Genomic DNA, 22442 nt, shown 5'->3' on the forward strand with positions numbered 1-22442 from the left:
GGAGGCACCGGGGAAAAATTAAGACAGTATTTCTGGATCTATTAGACGAATCAGCGATATGATTTTTGAAGATCCTGACAAAGGTGTTATGACCGCTTTCACATTGGATGCTAAAGTAGTGAATGAACTGCAGCTCGTGTACCGCAAATACAACCATAGATAAATCTGCATAAATTTATTTTGACTTTTGGAAAAAATCTTTTCTAGACCAAGTGAAGTAAAAGTGAGGTGACTATCAAGTATGGTACCAGTTATGTAAGGAATAATTGATGACAGGCTGTTGAATTATTATAAAATAATGTCCCCTCAATGTGGTAATGCGGCACGACACAAAGAAGAGTTACACCGCAGGTGTGCATTATTTACAAATAAATCAAAGGACTGAAGTCAATTATACCACAGTTACCACAAACATTGATCTGGTGGTTATTTTAACACATTTGACAAGTTAGGTGTACGGTTTACAGAAATATAATCACCATCCATGAAAGATTTCTCAACCAATCAGCATAAAGCTTTCAACAGACCTGTGGTTTAATCAAAATTGACCTCTGCATTTAAACACTGAACACACCGTACTTACACATGCTTTAGTTTGTGATAGTCAGAATGTTATGATAGGGTTCTCAATATTTTTTCAGTTAAAAAGTTAACATATCAACAACAGCGTGTGACAGGTTAAGTGTGAGAGATGACATGAGCTTTCTTTTGTCGCTACACAATGAGGATATAAGACGTAACTTAAGTGTATTCTCCTCAAACATTTACAGCTGCAAGTAAAAGTTTACATTCACCTGAACATTTAAAAAAAGAAAAGGACCTTTTTTTAATATGAGCAAGTTCTTTCACATGAAAAAGTTCACACCACAGAATAATAACAGAATTTCTAAAAGAGTTTATATCCATCTGATTCATAATACTGAACAATCAATGAGTGTTTGTATGTTTTCTGATAGTTGGTTTCTTGTCTGTCCTGAGACATTAAACTTCAGTCCAGGTCCTGAAGAATCTTTTGCTTTCAGCATCTTCAGTATATTTGAAGCCTGTTCACCAGTGACTCACACTACACAACTACTACATCAGATACAAACATGCTGGGTATGTAATTTTGTGATATCAAAGAAATCTTTAGTTTAAGCTAGATTTGTATTATAATCATTTAAACATGCTTTTGTGGTGGTCAAGAAGTAAACTCCGTCCTGACAGCATTGTTTGTAAAAGTTTATTTGCTTGTAAAATGTTATAAGTTATTATATAGCTTTTCATGAGCTGGGATCAGGTCACTCATGCAGGTGTGCCTAAATATTTTTAACAGACAGGGACAAGAGACCTGGTTTGGCTGGTGTCATAGTGACCGGGGTCGCCAGTAGTAAACAATCGAGCGCACTCTGCTGGAGAGACTAAGTAATTACATCATGTACAAGCACATATATTGTGACAAATCAGCAACATATGCGCCGATGCCAAAATATCTGCGACATGCTCATATCATCATCCGATAACAATTTTATCAACGATAAGACATTAAGTTTAACGACACTTGATGGCACTTCAATCACCCTTCAATCAATCACAACAGGATTGTTTTCACCACTTCATCAAAGGCAAAATATGTTCAGCTTCATGCTTGAAAAAAAATGTGGAGAATTGACATAATTCAGTCAAAAACACTAGATTGAGAAGTGAGTGCCCTTGAGCACAGCCTGAAGCAAACAGGCCGTATACTCGCCGTCTTATCAGGTTTGCTGTAGACGTGTGTGTGTGTACCATCATGAAGCTCTGCACCAATCAATATTATCCGGCTAAGAGAGGGTATCGATCACATGATGTAGGGCATAAGAATATTGGTGTGGTTTTAAAGCATCAGACAGATTGATGTAGCCTTTAATAATCCGCTGGGTTCAGTCATGGGACATCAGCAGAGGGTTTGAGGTCTGTTGGAGCCGATGAGATTTCTGAACACAGGACCTTATGATTCAGGTGTCAAACTCTCTAAACTAACATGAAAACATCACATCAGCACTGATGAACCAAACATGGGTAAAACAAAATCAATTTATATGGAAAGACTTCAAGTAGGGTGACCATACGTGACATTTTTCCAGGATGGGTCTTCTGGAAGTCGTATTTGTTGACCACATGCGGTTCTCACATTTTAGTTAAAAACATATACGATCATTGTAATTTTATTCTTACCTTGACATTTAACACTTGCTTTTCTAAAATAGAACCTGAAATAATAAACCTTGATGATGTATGCGTTCGGCAAAGAAGATGCACTCAAAATTCTGGCCAGGACGCATCTCGGACAAATGACACATATGGTCACCCTATCTAAACAAAATGAACTCTCACTCACCAACAACTTAACAACCATAAGAGAGGTTTGTCTCCAAAATGACACGTATGAAAGTTCCTCACATTAAACCACTAAAATGAAAATATGATTTTCACAGGTTCACAGAGAAAGCAGCTTATCACTGCTGAAGTAAATATGTGTGGAAGAAACTGCAACATAACTTTAATATCATACAGATTTAAATATGTTTCCAATAAAAACATTTAAACTAAAACTTTTATTTTCTGACCTGTCATAGTGCTGGGTGATCATTTGGTAACAATAATTTTCCCGATATAATATATACTCACAGATAAACCAGTGATGATGGTTCGATAAATGATCGATAAGGTTTGCGTAATGCTGCGCAGGCATTTTGCAGACTGCACTTCCGGATGTTGCACGCGCGGTCTTGGTTTACAATCCCAGTGTCACTCACTTAGTTAGACTTATTAGTAGCTGGGTTTCTATCTCACTTGTTTGAAAAGTATTTGTAATGTTCTGAATAAAGCTTTTTTTTAAACCATAATTAACTGTTTAGTTTTTACAACTTTCATTCAGGAGCAAAAATCTGCCTTCAAATTTGACAGGAATAAAGATTTGTCATTTCTCGTGGAAATGATCTATATCGACTGATACAGAAAAATATTGTGATCATTTTTACCAGCCCTACTGTTATGTCATGAATCTTTTTCTCTGTCAATATCTTACGATTCTCTTTCACACAAGAAGATTCACAAAAACATTCACCTAACTGCTATCATCAATTATTTTACACAATATACAAATATTTCTGTATAGAAACTAAACTTGTGCTGAAATACATCGCTTTATTTGAACATAGATCCACTGACATTACACCTCAGATGATTTGATTGCTATGACCTGAATCACAGTGATATTATTACTCATGAAAACAACTTAGATATGTATAAAGGCTAGATGTCTCGCCCGCGCTGCTGGCTAATTGAGTGGAACGTTCGCATTTTGGCGGCCATCTTACCACAGGGCGCTCGCTCACTTGTAGCATTGAGTTTTAATGATGCAGGTACTTTAAAATGACCATAACTTGCTTAATTTTTTACAGATTTTCAAACGATTTGGTTTGTTATAAACGTCAAAGATGTAACTATGACACTATACTAAAAATAAAAATAAATTCATGAAACATGTCAAAGCATCCAGAATTATAGCCACGTTAATAATGTTTGTAAAAAACCAAACCGTTTGAAAATCGGTAGAAAATTGAGCAAGTTATGGTCATTTAAAAGTACCTGCACAGTTAAACTCAATGCTACGAGTGAGCGAGCGCCCTGTGGTAAGATGGCCACCAGGTGATGACGTTGGGGACTCAGCGGTAAGACATCTAGCCTTTATACAAATCTATGGTGAAAACTGTACTCTTAACTTAATTCACTTTTGAAACGACTGAAATGATAAAACCAGAGCAAAACCACTAGTGTTTAATGTACACGGCTGGTGTTTATACGATAACCTGGTGATACCCATATTTATACCAGCAGTGTACATTTAACACGAGTGATTTTGCTGTGCAGGTTTTCTATTATTATTGTAGAGATAAAACACATTTCTGTCCAGATAGTGCATAGCATTTAAATACACATTAACACAACAACAACACAACACTGAAAAAAAAACTGCAGGACACATTAATAAAGCTCCGCTCGCCTATATTATTTATTATTCGCTCTTTATTTATTTTAAGACTTAAAGCAAAAAATGATGCCATTGAAAGAAACACACACAACAGAGCCAAAAGGGGACAGGGAATCCGAAACATGAGCAAATCATATAAAAAGTTTGGATTAAATGTTTGCATTAAGAAAATGAATGACCATTTTTAAGATTTCTTTAAGATTACATTACTTTCATGATAATTCTGATCATTTCACCTCCACTTCTCATTACTCAAACTAGAAAACAAAAAAACACATAATTCTTAGTTATTCTTATTAGTGTCAGTACATCCTCACTGCATTCAATGCAATACTTTAACTTAGGGCTGTAGTGATACACAGATCTCACGATACGGCCCGGCACACTATAGTTATATCTCGATTTCTATCGCTGAATTGAAACAATTAAATCGCTCAGCCCTACTTTTAATGTATTATTCTACAACAGATAGAAATCAGTATAAAGTACAACAAATATTTACTATACACACTTTAGTCCTATACTGCATACTATACAATGCTGCTTGTTTTTTCTACATTAGAATGAGAATCCCTTAAATCAATATTTCAAACAATCAAACATTTTTGCCTCTTTAGCCCCGCCCACTGGTTCACACATGTAGTATGAGTTTAGACAGAAAAGACAGGATTATGCAAGTAGCGCACTAACTCTGAGTCTGGTGGCTGTTTGCGTTCATGAACTTGAAGACATCTCACTGGGCAAGATTTTACTTTACTTTTTTCATAGTTTGTGACGTGCACACCAGCACAGGTCGCACTTTATGCAATGTTTATGACAACCGTCACAGCCCTATTTTGCTGTATCTCTGCAATTGTGACTGTAACTAGGGCTGCATAACGATTAATCGTGATTAATCGTTTGCAGAATAAAAGTTTTTGTTTACATCATACATGTGTGTGTACTGTGTATAATAATTATGTATAAATAAATATACACACATGCATGTATAATTTTAAGAAAAATATATAATATAAATTATTTATAAATATAAAAATTTATATACAGATGTAAATACGCCTTAAATATCTACATATATGATGTAAACAAAAACTTGTATTCTGCAAACGATTAATCGCGATTAATCGTTATGCAGCCCTAACTGTAACATTAGGAAATTGTGGAAAAACTTTATTTTTAACCAAGTTTCAGATTGTGTCAACAAGACATTGCTTGTTCGCCCTTATTTCTAGAGATGCACCAATCGACCGAACACAGAGCGAAATTGGCCGATTTTACGCCTGATTGTCAGGACGGGTAACTGGCCGGTCAGTCTCACAACATTCTGATTCCGAGCCGGTCCTTTTGTTGCCAGTCGTTAAAGAAACAACGTCACAGCCACACACACACACACACTTGCAGTGGAAGCAGCTCCTGACCCGTTTTCAACAGCTGCATTCATTTAATTCCATACCCAAAAACATGATCTGTTTTACATAAAGACCACAATCTGAACCGCTCGTGCAGCCCGCCCTTGCCTATATTTATACATCCGCAAATGACACGTTGATATTATTCCACCAGTTTACCCGCCCTTGTGCAGGACTGCTTAGGCGTGCGTTTCCTGAACAACAACATAACTCGCTGCTGAATCACCATAGTACGATGCACATCGATGCATAGTTGTTGCACATCCTGCGTTTGAACCATGTTGGTTTTACAATAAAGTTGATGATGTCACTCGGGAGGTGGAGTACTAATAAATCTGTTCAGATGATTTCATGTCAGATTATTGCTGTAAATAACGTACATTGCATCTAAAGTTTGTCTTTTAGTTATGTTTAAATTCAAGATATTTCATTCATTCGCAAGTTTTCTTCTACGTCACTCATCCCAGGGATTCCCCAAGGTCTTAAAGCTCGTAGCTCTGAACACATTGTGCAGTTTAATAGCAGAAATTGAATTCTGTTTACAAACTAAAAAACATGAAATAAACTTTGTAATATATATTTAAAATGACAGACATCAAATGCACAGATGGTAGTTGCGAATTTTGGCAGTTCAAAAAGCATGATACATCTAACATAATCTGTCTGAGGACACTTTGAGATCTTTTCAAATGAAAGAAGATCCTGTAATTTTATGCAGTTTGGGTGAAAGTAAAATGTTTAATAATTTATTTTATGATGAAAATAAAGTTTTTATTGGATTCTTGGAATCACACCTACAGAGCAATCTGAAATCAGAATTGGCCAAGAAAATTGCAATCGGTGCATCTCTACTTATTTAAACTAAAGATTCGTTTTTAAACAAAACATGATGGGACATGTGAAAGACTAAAAATTATGGTCAACTATGATCAACTATGGTCCGATTCATGATTTTACATTTCCTTTGGTGTGTAAGCGTGTATTAGTTCATGTTAACAATATGCAAAAGATACAAATGTAACGCAAAGTAAACGATGACGCAAGTTATCGTCTCCAACATGAATCTCTTTTCTTGGACTACAACAAACACACAGTTGTTGCCTAGTGGTTAGAGTGCCGGGCTTGTAACCCGAGCGTTGCCGATTCGAGGCTCACGACCGGCGGGTTGCAACTGTGGTGCCCTTGAGCAAGGCACCTTAACCCTAATTGCTCCCCGGGCAATGCAGGGATAGCTGCCCACTGCTCCGGGTGTTTGTGTGTTCACGACTTGCAGTGCGTGTGTTCACTATTCACTGGATGGGTTAGATGCAGAAGTCACATTTCAAGTATGGGTTACCATACATTGGCAAATACTCTCTTCACTTCCAAAACAGTTAACTTGGATTGGTGATGCAGTCAAGACCGACATTATCATAATTCCTGACTCACAGCCTGTAAGTTAACTCCTCTCAGCATTGCATTGTGAGCGAATCTTTCAAACATGGTAATTAGCGTCACATTTCTGGCTTACGTCAGAGGTATTTAGGCCAATCACAACATACAGATTAGCTCAGAGACACAGAGCTTTTCAAATCGCTGCTTTGAAAAAAACCAAAAAATAAAAAGTATTTGAGTAAGACAGGGAAATTTGGAGTAACAAAAATGTAAGGTATGTGGAAAATAATTCACCATATACACCAAATAACCTTGTTTTTAGCAATGAAATAGGTGCACTTTAAAAGATGATGTGATGCCAAACCATACTGCAACAATATTTTTACTGTTTATCATAATGGTTTGTTTGTTACAGATTGTTTGAAATGTTTGGTTTATTTATGAATTTTAACCAAATGTAAAATGTTTTCAGAGGATATCACTGAAACATTTAATGCAAAACTGTTAATCAATCACAACAGATGTAATTTAATTCTGAGTATTGAATGTGACAAGCCTCAGTCATAACAAAACCAAGGAATAAAGTGTCCATTACTTCTAACAGATGATGTTTATGATGTACAAATCTTGCTAATATTATAAGTGGACCTTAGAGGACATTATAAAAATAAAGATGAAGTTCATGACAGTTTTATGGGCATGCAATGTAAATATTAGATATCTTGAGGTCTCTGTGATATAACAGCAGTATGTGAAAAGTAAACTGATGTACATGATGAACTCTGACCCAAATTAGAACATAAACTTCAGACTCACTTTACTGCAGTCACATCAACAAGACAATATTGTCTCATATTAGTAGATTAACAGTAATGATAGACAACATTTGCTCTCTCTCTCTCTCTCTCTCTCTCTCTCATAAGATTCAGATGAAAGCACATGAACCTGCTGTATGACTGCAGCTCAGTATATATGAGGATGGGAAGTATGGATGCAGGTGTTTGTGTATCTACATTATTAATGTTTGCCTTGTGTGCCCATTAAACCATAACTAATAAAAAACAATTAACCAATACAGCTCAGAGTATAAACTGACCCTCATGACATAGTAACACACAGCCGAGACCCAATATCAGACACAATCAGCGAAGAAAGATCAAGAATACTACAATTAATCTGCATATTTAACCTTTACAAGATCAGGACTAAGACCAGACTGAGACACACACACAAACACAACACACACACATTAATGACATACTGTTCAATAAATGTTAGTGTCAAATAGAAGACACACACAGACACACACCGATGACACAAGAGCAAATAAAGATGAATGAGATGTGATCACTCACTTTCCGATCACCTCACAGAGCTCGTACACATCCTCAAACAGCACGTCGTCGTCAGCCATTCTGCTCCGATTTAACACACAATCACGCGATGAGTCCGATGCTTCAGGTGTTGGGGAAAATATCGATCAGATATCAGAATCTGATGATTTACACCCGGATCCCTGTAAATCGTCCGGATTCCCGTCGACGACCACCGCTCGTTTTAAGATGTCTGTTCACGGCGGAGGATGAGGAGGATGGTGGGATGATGTCAGGAAAAACGGTTGTTACGGGATTCAGGTCGCAGCATCCGCCGTGCCGCTTCAAATAATGGATGTCAATCTGACGCGAGCGGCCGCAAAAAACGCGCTGATGCGCCCAACTGGCTCGAGCGTTCCCGACGATTCGCCTGAAACATGAAAAGCGTTTTAAAGGCGCTGATGTCGCCTCGGTGTCCGTCCCAAAACGCTCATGGTCGCCTTGCGGTTGCACCGGCACACGCCTTAATGTTACGTTAAAGCTGCTAACGTTAGCCGTGCAGAAAGAAAAGCACCTCTCCCGTGTAACGGTTTTCCGCAGGTTTCTCTCCTCCTGCTACTCCAGTTCACAACGCAAACGCTCCGCCCTCTCAAGGTTATGAAGCTCGCGAAAACAGAGCCGTAATGGCGACAGAAGTGCGTGTAATTCCCCGGATGTTTCCGATGACTCTGTATAGACAGTTTGAGCCAAGATGTCGGATAAAGGGCGCGCCTTTGAGCCAACGGCACGCAGTTTCCTAATCTATCCAGGCAAAAGTCGTTCGCCCGTTAACCAGCCAATCAGCGAGCCGCGTCTCTCCGCTGCTAGTTGACCATCAAAGACGTCAGAGTTTTCTCAGGATCCCTATATTTTTACGCTATATAAATGCAGCAGGAATACGCGTGGAATATTTCAATATATTGATGAAAATAATCGGGTAATCATTGATAGAATTTTATGGACCATGGTTTTATGGTCCTGATGGAGAGAAACGTTGATCTTTACGCCACTGGCTGGCCATTTACATCTTTGCAGATTTGAGTTCGGTTTATTTTTTACAGCCTTTAAATTGTAATCTTCTGTATAAATTGATATGTTTTGCACATGTCAGGTCTTTATGTCTGTAATAATTGTTGTCAGGCAGAAACAGATCTCTTCTGAGCATGTGCTAAAATAATGACATCACTCGTCTCGTTCTCTCTCCAATGTGTCTAAAGAAAATTCGCGCTTATTTCCTAACACGAACACAAAGTCTTTAACAAATATCATTTAAAATATGCAAATTACAATGCTGCACGTAAGCAAATGATTTTTTTGAGAATTTAAAGGATTAAACTGTGATTGCTTGAATCATTTGCATTGGCTTAATATTAAATAGAAAGATATGATCCCATTGAATTTAATTTGTCTTACGTATTTAGGTGTGAAATATATATATATATATATATATATATATATATATATATATACAACAGTAATGGATCAAAGTAGATAAAAATATTTGGTCTGTCAGATTTTTAATAGATAGCTTTACAAATACTTACAAACTTTGATACAATAAAACTGACTTGAGTTTATACTTAATAGATAACTTATTTATAAACATCGGATTGTATAGTTTTTTTATAGGTTTGGTGTCTATAAAGCATATTTTATACATAATAATTCACCATACTGATATTTCAGTGGTTTCACACACAGTGCATCACAGTTTAAGTGTAAAGAATAAAGACGATCTGGTGGGTTTTATATCTGCTGTCATTATTAATATGATGAAGCTCTTCAACTTTTAACATGCATCTTAATTTCTGTAACAGGTGTGAAACATTTATTTATCAGATGCTTATGAAGTCGTGACACTCTCTCAGACATCATGCTAAGGTTTGCCTGCTGGTAGATACAAAAATGATCAAACAAAAGTAAATCAAATAGCTGAACAAAAGTAGCCATGTATTCTGACTAAATAAACTTTACATCCATCATATATATTTGCCCTTCTTAAGAAATTGTAAATATTATATAAGCAGAGCCACTTTTATATGAATCTTTTGTATAAAGTATATTTTTATAAAGAATATGAATTTGAGTTCTGTGTAATGATGAGTGGAGCCACTAGGTTGAGCCACAGAGATGCGGTTACTATGACAACACAAAGAAAGTGATGGTTTGGTGTTTGTATGTGTTAGCCCTTCCTGCCAACTTCACAGAGAAGAAATACACATAGAAAATCATTTACTTTACACAGAGACACAACAGGACTATCCGTGTAGTGCAGTATATTACTGACTAATTGTTCCTATAATAATTATAATGTTTTAAAGACTACACTGTCACTCATCAGTCTCCACACAGCTGCAGGGAGGAAGGACATAAGAGGACTTACAGAGGAAAAGATGACACATTATCCAAAACATTCACACAAACGGCTGCACAGCAGATGCTTCAGCACACAGATTGATTTGTCCAATAATAAAACATCACACCTGCTACAATATTCATCTCATTTATGTTTGCTAGTTACTCATATTATGCAAACATTACAGATTTCTCTAGACAATAATTTTATTAACTACATGTCATTGCAGTGTCCACAAAACTATTATGAACATGAGTTACTACATTCACAAAAGTGTACTCCAAAACAAGAGAGATACTGCCACAACACTGGAAAACATTGTCTTTTTAATGAATAAAATATCTATATAGCCATCTTTATAAAAAGATCATTGAATGAAAACAAAAACTGTAGTGCCGGGAAAAAACACTTATTCTCCAATGTTTATATCACTATGCATTTAATGCAAATAATAATAATAACAACAATAAACAGGGGAAATATTGACAGAACTGACCATCTTTTGTACATTTCTGAAACACATTTCTATGTAAAGTGCAGGGAGGAAATCATTAAATACAAATATATATCTATTGCTTTATAACAAGTCAAATCATAGACCTTACTTACAAGAGCCGCTTGTGCATACAGATCAGATATATGATGAACTCTGTTACTGTAAACATCATCAAAATATATAAACCAAAGCCATCTGTCAACAATGACAGTCTGTGGTATTTAAATATGCCTGACAATCAGGAGAAAAAGTCATCAGATTTTATTTTTCTCTCTCTCTCTATATATATATTCTGTATTCTGAACAAAATAATCTGTTACTTTTCATACCAAAAATCAAATAATTAGCGCAGTACAAAATGACAGTTTCTTCATTTGTTCTGGATCGGCCATGTTTACATAATCGGCAACAGATACATAACATGGCTATTCTCGACGGCTCGCTCCTCCTTACTCTACTGTATTCAATCACCCCGCTTGACTAGTCCTTAACTAGTTATAAAATATAATTTGGTACAAGTGCTTTAAATGCACCACTGTAAATCATTATGCAAACTGATTTCGGCTTTATTGATTCGCACTTTCGAAATCTAATGCCGATTCAATCAGATGAATGCCGTGTCACGTGAACGCATCTAAACACGCAGATTATTTTCATGTGAATCCAAACGCAGACTGCTGTGAGCTGATGTTAAGTAAAATTACGTTGGACGGGAGTCACTTTGCACTACACAGAGGAAAGAGAGGTTAATATCCCGACACCTTCTGGCCTCAGACGCTCCGGTCTACCACGTGGGCATCATGTCAGGGAACCAGACCCGACCCAGATGCTTTGACACCTCCCAGTGGATGTCATCTGGCCCGTACTTATTATCGGGCACCAGAACCTCCTCCATGATGGACAGCTGCGAGAGGCGGCCGCCGCACATCTTCACAAACTCCACAAATGCACTGCACGACACCTCGCACTCGCCCAGTCCGATGGCCGAGAGGTGTTTGCAGCGTTCGGCGATCCGGATGAGCTCCTCGTCGAGAGGACGAAGGCCGTTGGCGCAAACCACCAGCTCCACCAGCCGCGGACAAGTCAAACCCACACGACCCAAAACCTCCTTGCTGACCGAGCGGCCGAAGTAAAGGTGCGTGACGGGAACCTCGTCGCGGAAGAAGGGCCCGAACTCCTCCTCATACAAGTAGAAGTACATGACCAGGTTAAATTTGGGCGAGTGGCGCACCATTGCATCCCAGCTGCTCTTCTTGATGGTGTGGAAGTGTTGGCCCGGGTTCTCGCTCACCACGTCGATGCGCAGGTGCTCCAGGTGGACGTGCCGCTCGGACGACAGCGCCAACAGCAGCTCGTCGCTCAGCAGGTGGTAGTTGAGCGCCAGCTCGCGTAAACCGTGACACTGATCCGCCACGCAGAGGATCCCTGAGCGAAAGAAACGACACAAGTCAGTTTAACTGCAGACGTTATCAAACCCGATTGGTCACTGGCAGCCTTCTGTGGTCAAACATTTGCAAGCATAATGATGCTAAACTTTCTCATCACTGACCAACAGCTGCTAACTTAACACTCATTGCATATCAATAATATCTCGTATGGAAAGCACACATATATGCAAACGAGGGCCACAACATTACCTGCAGGAGACACGTGCGGACAGCTGCTCATTTTCAACAGCTTCAGAGTGTCGCTGTTATTGGCCACCAACACTTTGAGTGACGGATCGTCCACCGGCGTGTCATCAATCTTCAGTGACGACAAAGATTTTGAGTTCACAAATACGACCGTCAATGCCGAGATGAAATGAGACTGAGGAAAAAGAATGAGAACACAGAATCTGAAATAAACTAGCGACGCTGACCTGCGAGCTGTTAAAGGAGAGCGTGTGACTTACCTTGGGCAGATCCATGAAGCTGGGTCGAGCGGTGGAGATGAGTCCAAGGGTCTTCAGAGAACAATTGACCAGCTGAGAGAGGATATCACACGCTGCTTCTGCAGATTCAGTACTGCTGTCCACCTGAAAACACAACAACAACACCTAATGCAACCATACAGATCATGTTGAAGTTTAGCAGACAAGCTGCTGTGGATTCATTCGTTTATTCGTGAGATGTCTTTATTAATGATACACTGTGGGTTTAATGATCCCATTATTTCTTACCTTAAAGCTGACGAACTGCAGGTGATTGGAGTGACGTCGGATGATCTGTTTAATGAGGTCCGGATGAGTGGCCTTCAGGTACGAGCTGGCAGGCTGATTGAGCTCAAACTCGAAGCACCTCCAGAGTTCGGGCATATGAAAGGCCTGATTCCAGCTTCTGCACACCTGTGAGGCGAAGGCTCGGTCCAGCAGGGGCAGATACTGAAAGATGTGCAGTAAGATTTCCTGCGGCAGCAGACTCCAGTCCACCGTCCCGTCCTCCTCTGACTCCTCCCGCCGGAGCCTCTTGCGGACCCCAGGCCCCGGTGTGCATCCTCCCCCCTCCTCCAGGATATCGCCTATTTTTTCACCTCGTTTCATTCTGAGGAAAAGAGTGATTGACACGATGGGTTAATTGTGTGAATGTAGTGAGAAGTTTGCGATGAGCGACACTAACTGCTGACCTGACATGACAAGCATGATTTTGTTACACTATTCAAGTCAAACATAACACCGATTATTCTGTTCATCACGACACAAACTAAAAGCAATTTATTTATCATGCATTTATAATTGCAGCACATGAACGCTTTACCTATAATTTTGAACTAAGGTAATCTACTTGTTGTTTATTTAGCTTGTTATCAGAAATAAACTTCTCTAAAAGGACTAACCGGAAGAAACGCTTGTTCCACGAAAGTCGTTTGTTTATGTTGTTACTGCTGAAACCAATTTACACAATAATAAAACTGATAATTATTTACTAACATTAGTCACGACGTGTACTCATATGACTCGTGTTTGGTTGTATCATTAGAACACACAACAGATTTTGCTGTTATAAAAATACACAATCTTGTCTCGTGCAATAATAACACAAGTGTCGTTGTGAGGTGACAGGATGTTGACATAAACAGCTCTCGGAGTCTCTAAACAGCGCAGTAAACACAACACCACTTAACCCACAGACGTGATAACGAATAGTAAGAGGTGTGTTCCGATAGTGTTGGGTTTGTGTACCTGTGTCGTTGTGTTGGTGGTTTTGGTTCGGTTAGTGGGTCAGTGACGGATCAGCCCGGGCCCGCGCGTGAACACTTCATTTCAGCGGCACTGCCTGACACGATCATTGGCTCCTGATCGACGCTACGGATCAGCGGGAGATCCAGCAGATCAAATGAGATCGGTCGATTTAGTGAAGATTCGGTTCGAGTGTCTCGTGACCCAGTTAAATTTCGAAAAATGGCGAGTGTGTAGCGATTAAGCGCGAGCGGTGCATTGTGGGTAAAGTCGAAGGCTTGTAGTTTTTACGCGGTGCCAGTAGAAGGCACAATCAATCCATTCTGGTTAACTTCCAACCAAGTTAGAAAAACTACACATCACCACAAACACTTACAATATCACACAGTTATTTTGACATATAAAATGCAACACATGCTGTTGAATGTTCTATTCTGATTGGTTGAGAAATGTTTCATGGGTGTATTAATTTTCTGTAAACCTCACACCTAACTTGTTTAGGGTTAGGTTAGTTCTATGTTGATTTAACTTTGTCGTTGACAGTCGACTAGGGCACGCTGTAAATACATTATTGCTCCTAAATATCCTAAATATATGTTTACACCTTTTTGAGTGAAAGAGATAAATGGTAGCTTTCGTAAGACTTTTATAACGCCAGTGTGTCTCAGTGTCTCTTGATCAGTGTCCAGCGGTGTCCATTCAATCATCATCTGATACAGATTCATCTTTAGATGCTGACAGAAACAGAGAAAGACAGAGAGATAGAGAGACAGACAGAGAGAGAGAGAGAGAGAGAGAGAGAGAGGAGGAGGAGGAGGACTCCGAGGAATGTGAGACAGGTTTGTCTGATTTACACACCTGCTTCAACAAAAATACGTCTGGACCTGCAGCATTTACTTTCTCTCACCTCACTCATGAATAAAATATTATTAAATATAATAATTAATTATGAAATATAATCTCTCTCTCTCTCTCTCTCTCTCTCTCTCTCTCTCTCTCTCTCTCTCTCTCTCTGTCTCTCTCTCTCTCTCTCTCTCTAATATAACTCATCAAGAATGTGGACTTCTCTAAGAGTTAGGGTAGAGGTTATTTGTTCATATTGAAAAATCTAATAATAATCTAAATCTATGTAATATCAATAATATCTATGTTTGATTTAAACATATTACATTTATTCAATTACAGAATGTACCAGCTAATGCCGAATGAAAACTAAAGTATGTTTTAAAAGTTCAGAGAATAAAGTAAAGGGTTATTTTTTTAACCATCTGAACTTGAATCTTAATATGAGAGAAAATGTCTGTTTGATGTTTGCAGCAGTAACTCACCCTTCAGGTTTACTTACTGTGTGTGTGTGGTTTGTGTTGAAGGTGTGAGAGTGAAAACCCCTCATTGGTTAAGAGATTATAACAGAGGGTGTGACAGCAGAACAAGATTAACATCACACAGACACACACACAGACACACACAAACATACGCACATACACACCGACAGCAGCTCCTGTCAAACACAGGTGAGTTCACTTCCATTACCATCTTAACTTTATATTCTGAGTGTGTGTTTTGTGTATTTTATAAGTGTGTTTTATGTTTTTATTACTCATGTGAGATGTGTTGGACATTGTTGAGAGTTTGTCAAATGATGTTTGTGTATAATGAATAAATGAAATAATGAATTAAGCTCACGCGTCAAAATGAACACTATTTTGTGCTTTTGAGTCATGATCCTGTCACTTCAGATTCAGAAAAAAAAACTTAAGAATTGTGAGATAAGAAAAGAAAATAGTTACCCTTATGGAGTTGTTACCTAAATACCTCTTTGAATCATTTGGGATTGTTCTGTGAATGAGTGACAGGTGAAACAGCAGATGAATAGACAGAAAGGGAGTAATGAGAAACTGGTAATCATCAGGGTGTGTAGTAATTGTTTTGAGTTTTCGAAGGGGCGTCTGCTGGTTGATCAGGACGGTTAACTTCAGGTCACACCCAGAGAACCGGCCAAAGTTACCGAGTAACACCAGGGCACCTGCCGCAAATATGCATGGCAACATGCCTACAGCACAATTTTATGCATCACATGCTCTCGCAAACACACAGCAGTGCATGTGGAGCACAATGGTGTTTAAAAACAAAGCACTGATAAGAATGAATAATAAAGTGTTTAATGCTGATCACAGAACATCTCCTTTATTGTATCGACTCAGTCTGGTGAGAGAGTATAGTCTGTAAACCTATACAGGACATAAAGAAACATATGTTGAGAAAACAAATGTCTGTTTTTAGGACAGACGATTTATTTTGATGGTTTCACATGACTCATACACAGATGTGTGTACAGGTTTGAGTTCCAGCAAGATGATGTCCGATGGCGGCAAAAGGAGAACTAAGTTAAAAGATAACAGCTGGATCAGACGAGATGCAGAAGAGGATGACCCAGTCGAGTACGACACAAACACACATCAGATTAAAATGATATGAGCAAATAAGCAGTGTAAAATATTGACCATATTGCTTTTGTAGTTACGATCCAAACTTTGGTAAATCTGTCCTGGGACGGCTAAAATCTGGAGACGATGTCGACAGGTAAGACAGATTCCTATTCGTGGACCTTGGAAATGTTCACTTGGAAATATGAGAGCTTTTCAAAGAAAGAGACATAAAGTCATGACATAACATTTAAAAAAACCACAGCAATGATATTTATTTGAGTGAATCTATATTCTAGCTGTTCTCAGCTCTGCTCGTGATGAGTTTAATTTCACAGAAATGAATCATTTTACAGAGATTATAGCCCTCTGTGTCATATCAGACTGTGTTATCTGTGTATTACTGTCTGGGTTGTAATGATCTCTTGTATGTCTATAACCTTCAGTCCCCCGGTGAATTCTGGGACCTCCGTCAGTTCAGTTATCAAAAGGTGATCTCTAATCTTTCGATTCATATATCAGCGCATGTTCAACTCTCAGATGAATGATCAATATTATTCTTTATGATCTCTTGGCAGATTTGGTAACGGTCAGGAAGTGAGCAATAAAAGCAGGTTGGTTTCCATGCCGCTGGCTTTCAATTCATTTCATAAATGCATTCAAGATGTTTGATTTTCTGTTCTCTTGTAGCATCACCACAACTTACACTAAAACCTCTGTGACAACACCCACGTCACCCACCAAACCCCCTGTTCCTGTCAAGTGAGATAAGCATACAGAAGATTCAGATGAAATATTAAAGCGTTCAGATGACTGACTCAATAAATGAGTGATGTGTTTGGTTGCAGGAATTCGGCGTTCAAGACCTCGCCTAACACGTCAAGTTTTACAGCTCGTGTTTTTTCAGGAGCAAACACAAACAATAACACGTAGGTGAAGAAAAGTGATACGTTTGCCAGCGGTGTCTCACTCTTTATTTCAAGCATATGTCAAACATTGATGTAAATCAATCTCTGCTGTCTCTGTGTGGTTGAGAGGTTTGCTTTGTGTTAAACAGGGTAAGTCCTGTCAAAAGATCATTTGGTGAGAAGATTCCAGAGGTCACAGTGTCTCAAACTATCAGCAGGTCAGTGAAAACAGATGAAACGTGTAATATTTCACTGAATGTCCTCCAATTGCTTGAATATTGATCACATACAGTTTGTTTGGCTGTTGATTAGTTTCGTATTCATTTGTAATAGAACAGAAAAAACCTCCAGTGTTGAACCACCCCCAGCCCCTCCGTTACCTGCTCCGTAAGTCTTCAGAGATGTCTTTCTTTAATAACAGTTGAGTTGGAGTATTAAACATTGTCTTTGATTGTGTGTTGGTGTAAACAGTGTACCTCCATCACCGCTGTCATCAGTCACATCCAACAGCTCTAGCACGTAAGAGATGAAATAATGTTCAGATGAATTTAGACTGAGGAGATTGGTGATGTTCGATTACTTGACAACTGATTTATTTATTTTACAGTAGTGTGAAAAGTTCTTCTGTGATCCCATCACCTGTTAAGAGCTCGAGCAGGTATGAATCATTATCATTCACCATACAGATCTCTGTTCATCTTCCTCATATTCTTCTGTTCATCTGTGTTTTAAGGAATGAAACTGTGTCTTTCTCTTATGAGTCGCCCAACTCCTCTATAACATCTTCTACAAAGTGAGTGCGTTTAGTGTGCAAAAATTGACAAAACTGTGTGTGTGTGTGTGTGTGTCTGTTTATGATCTCTGATTGTGATTTGCCTTTTAAACTGAAGGAGCTTCACCAGCTCGAACTCCAGTTCACTGATCCTGGAAGAGACTCGAACTACAAAACCTACAGAGAAGATCTCAGAGAAGCTGAGGTCTGGGAACATTCAACACATAAACCAACAATATTCATTGTGGTGTTTGACACACATAAAGATGTAATAATTGTTTGTATACCCACACACAGTGATGTCAGTTATTCTTCAACAACTCCATCATCTGATACACTGAACACACGATATTACACCAGTGAAAGATCCAGGTAACTGTAAAAGTATCAACATGATAACACTGTTATACTCTTATTAACTTTACAAGATGATTGATTAAGATTTAAAATCTTTTGTTTGTCAGTGCTTCACTGGATGGTCTGGCTGAGAATTTAATCCCGAGCCGAACTGGAAGTGTGTACTCACAATCGTCCCAATACAAGTAAGTAATATGGATTGTGTCATACAACTGACAATTATTGAGACAGCATAGACACTAAGCGAGTAAGGACAGTGAGACAGTTTGCATAATATGGACAGTATGGATAGTATGGACAGTGAGACAGTATGGATAGTAAGGACAGTGAGAAAGTATGGGTAGTGAGAGAGTATGGATAGTATGTACAGTGAGACAGTATGGATAGTGAGACAGTATTGATAGTATGGACAGTGAGACAGTATGAACAGTATAGTAAGTATGGACAATGAGTATATTCATTGTGGTGTTTGACACACATAAAGATGTAATAATTGTTTGTATACCCCACCCTCAGTTATTCTTCAACAACTCCATCATCTGAGACACTGAACACACGATATTACACCAGTGAAAGATCCAGGTAACTATAAAAGTATCAACACAATAACACTGTTATACTCATATTAACTTTACAAGATGATTGATTAAGATTTAAAATGTTTTGTTTGTCAGTGCTTCACTGGATGATAATTTAACTCCGAGCAGATCTGGAAGTGTATACAGGTAAGTCATACAGTGGCTGTTTCTCAATATGCGTTCTTCAGCGATCTTGCGTCCTTGTGTTCTCGCTCTACGTCATCATTAACAGTCAATTCCAATTCTCAAGAACACAAGTACAGAGGACGCATGAAAATTCCCGGATGTGTTCTTGATATCAAGGATGCATCGAGTGCAGACTTGTGCGCTGAAATCTGGCGAGGTCAGGTGACCAACAGGAAGATCTCACACATCTCAATTCTCACAAGTGCGTTCTGTGTTCTCGCGACCTTCTGAGTTCGTTCTTCCAAGGTTGCCTGGCAAGACCAATCTCCACGAGAACGCAAGTCTGTTCTTTGCGGAATTGAGAAACAGCCAGTGATTATGTCATGCAACTGATAGTTGAAGATAGTATGGATTGTATGGACAGTAAGACAGTATGGACAGAATGGATAGTATGGATGGTGAGACAGTATGGATAGTATGGACAGTGAGACAGTATGGACAGTGAAACAGCATGGACGGTTAGACAGTATAGATAGTATGGACAGTGAGTATATTCATTGTGGTGTTTGACACACATAAAGATGTAATAATTGTTTGTATACCCCCACACACCCCCTCAGTTATTCTTCAACAACTCCATCATCTGATACACTGAACACACGATATTACACCAGTGAAAGATCCAGGTAACTATAAAAGTATCAACACAATAACACTGTTATACTCTTATTAACTTTACAAGATGATTGATTAAGATTTAAAATCTTTTGTTTTTCAGTGCTTCACTGGATGATAATTTAACTCCAAGCCGATCTGGAAGTGTATACCAGTAGGTCATACAGTGATTATGTCATGCAACTGATAGTTGAAGACAGTATGGATAGGATGGACAATGAGACAGCATGGACAGTGAGACAGTATGGACAGTGAGACAGTATAGACAGCGAGACAGTACAGACAGTGAGATAGTATGGGCAGGAAGAATAGTATGGACAGTGAGACAGTATGGATAGTGAGACAGTATGGACAGTGAGACAGTATAGACAGTGTGAACAGTGAGACAGTATAGACAGTATGGACAGTATGGACAGTGAGACAGTATAGACAGTATGGACAGTGAGACAGTATAGACAGTATGGACAGTATGGACAGTGAGACAGTTTGGACAGTATAGAGAGTATAGACAATGAGACAGTATGGACAGTGAGACAGTATGGACAGTGAGACAGTAAGGACAATGAGACAGTATGGACAGTGAGACAGTATGGAAAGTATGGACAGTGAGACAGTATAGACAGTATGGACAGTGAGACAGTATAGACAGTATGGACAGTGATACAGTATGGACAGTGAGACAGTATAGACAGTATGGACAATGAGACATGATGGACAGTGAGACAGTATGGACAGTGAGACAGTATAGACAGTGAGACAGTATAGACAGTATGGACAGTGAGACAGTATAGACAGTATGGACAGTGATACAGTATGGACAGTGAGACAGTATAGACAGTATGGACAATGAGACATGATGGACAGTGAGACAGTATGGACAGTGAGACAGTATAGACAGTGAGACAGTATAGACAGTATGGACAGTGAGACAGTATAGACAGTATAGACAGTATGGACAGTGAGACAGTATGGACAGTGAGACAGTATGGACAGTGAGACAGTATAGACAGTATGGACAATGAGACCGTATGGACAATGAGACCGTATGGACAGTATGGACAATGAGACAGTATGGACAGTGAGACAGTATAAACAGTATGGACAATGAGACAGTATAGACAGTATGGACAATGAGACATGATGGACAGTGAGACAGTATGGACAATGAGACAGTATAGACAGTATGGACAATGAGACATGATGGACAGTGAGACAGTTTGGACAGTGAGACAGTATAGACAGTATGGACAATGAGACATGATGGACAGTGAGACAGTTTGGACAGTGAGACAGTATAGACAGTATGGACAGTGAGACAGTTTGGACAGTGAGACAGTATAGACAGTATGGACAGTGAGACAGTATGGACAGTGAGTGTGTATGTTTCTGTTGTCAGATCACAGATGACGTCCTATGATCAGCCCTATTCCACTTCATCACAAACGCTGTATTCACCAACAAAAACAACATATTCAGAGTTCACCTCCACCAGGTCAGAGTTCATTTATTAATAACTGACTATAGCTTATTCGTGCTATTTATGCCACCTTTACTATAAGGATGTTTCTCTACAGAAACTCTGTTAGCAGCCGCAATGTTTGTTCAGTTTGTGGTAAACCCATTGATGGATCAGCAAGAATGATTTTAGAAGATCTGAAGATCTCCAGTCACACCTCCTGCTTCAAGGTAAAACTCATGAATGACCTCTTCATCTCTTCTGAATCTGGAAAGATGATTAGAAATGAGAGACAAAAGAGTTTTTCCATTTAATCCCTGTGCTGTGTTTGTGTCAGTGTTCTGTATGTAACAGAGATCTTGGGAACCTGGAGGCTGGAAAGTCTCTTTGGGTTCACAGGGACCGGGTGAACTGCTCAAACTGCTACAGTAAAGTCAAGGGTAAATCTTCACTCAGTTCTCACAGTGTTTACCGTTTTAATTTGAAAGTAACCTGTAAAACATTTATCTTTCCTAATATAGACTGACTTCTCTTACCATTTCTTTCCAGGTCAATGGTACCTTTAAGAAATCCATATATGAATGAGAGAGACACAGAGACACGTCAGAGAATGAAAGTGACCGTTCAACCAATCAGTGAACACCTGAATACAACACAGGGTTCAAATGTGATCCTGTCTGTGAAATCCAGTCTAAAGACGCTGTTATTTACACCTGATATTATGATGTGTTTTAGACAATCAGATCACAGATGGATTCAGGTGTAAACACTTTTGAGCTTCTCCACTTTCCACCACATTCAGTCTCAATCTCATGATGAGATGAGATGAGATGAGGAGCATTGATCTGATCTCACTCGGTCAATATTAAAGATATTATCACAGAATGTTCTTTACATCGTGTATGATTTTATTTAGAAAACTGTCAATCACAATAAAACGATTTTAGCAGAGTTTTCACAGATTGGGACACAAATTGTAATGATG

General features: G+C 38.8%; 3 protein-coding genes across 6 annotated transcripts in view; 1 reads left to right on the forward strand and 2 right to left on the reverse strand.

The window, feature by feature from the left end:
- Nucleotides 1–8743, reverse strand: part of caskb (calcium/calmodulin-dependent serine protein kinase b) — a 37510-nt gene extending 28767 nt beyond the window's left edge. For all 4 annotated transcript variants that reach the window (XM_065274791.2, XM_065274792.2, XM_065274793.2 and 1 more), the window contains exon 1: nt 8154–8743. In XM_065274791.2, the coding sequence (XP_065130863.1) occupies nt 8154–8212 (59 nt within the window). In that variant the 5' untranslated portion in view covers nt 8213–8743. The remainder of the gene's footprint in view (nt 1–8153) is intronic.
- Nucleotides 8744–10926: 2183 nt separating this feature from the next.
- Nucleotides 10927–14431, reverse strand: fbxl3b (F-box and leucine-rich repeat protein 3b). Its single transcript, XM_065272474.2, has 5 exons — nt 14163–14431; nt 13164–13524; nt 12897–13019; nt 12640–12811; nt 10927–12427 (listed from the first exon to the last, which is right to left on the reverse strand). Exons 2-5 carry the CDS (start codon nt 13521–13523, stop codon nt 11787–11789), a joined length of 1296 nt encoding a protein of 431 aa, XP_065128546.2. The 5' UTR covers nt 13524; nt 14163–14431; the 3' UTR covers nt 10927–11786.
- Nucleotides 14432–14870: 439 nt separating this feature from the next.
- Nucleotides 14871–22417, forward strand: LOC135760705 (uncharacterized). The gene is made up of 24 exons (XM_065274815.2): nt 14871–14998; nt 15530–15673; nt 16498–16600; nt 16680–16742; nt 17032–17076; nt 17164–17199; nt 17276–17347; nt 17434–17514; nt 17643–17711; nt 17827–17880; nt 17965–18012; nt 18101–18151; nt 18227–18286; nt 18384–18470; nt 18563–18637; nt 18730–18807; nt 19139–19204; nt 19297–19347; nt 19947–20012; nt 20105–20155; nt 21398–21493; nt 21576–21687; nt 21795–21897; nt 22007–22417. Exons 3-24 carry the CDS (start codon nt 16515–16517, stop codon nt 22021–22023), a joined length of 1467 nt encoding a protein of 488 aa, XP_065130887.1. The 5' UTR covers nt 14871–14998; nt 15530–15673; nt 16498–16514; the 3' UTR covers nt 22024–22417.
- Nucleotides 22418–22442: the final 25 nt, after the last annotated feature.

This window comes from Paramisgurnus dabryanus, chromosome 7, assembly GCF_030506205.2.
Source record: "Paramisgurnus dabryanus chromosome 7, PD_genome_1.1, whole genome shotgun sequence".
Lineage (NCBI taxonomy): Eukaryota > Metazoa > Chordata > Actinopteri > Cypriniformes > Cobitidae > Paramisgurnus > Paramisgurnus dabryanus.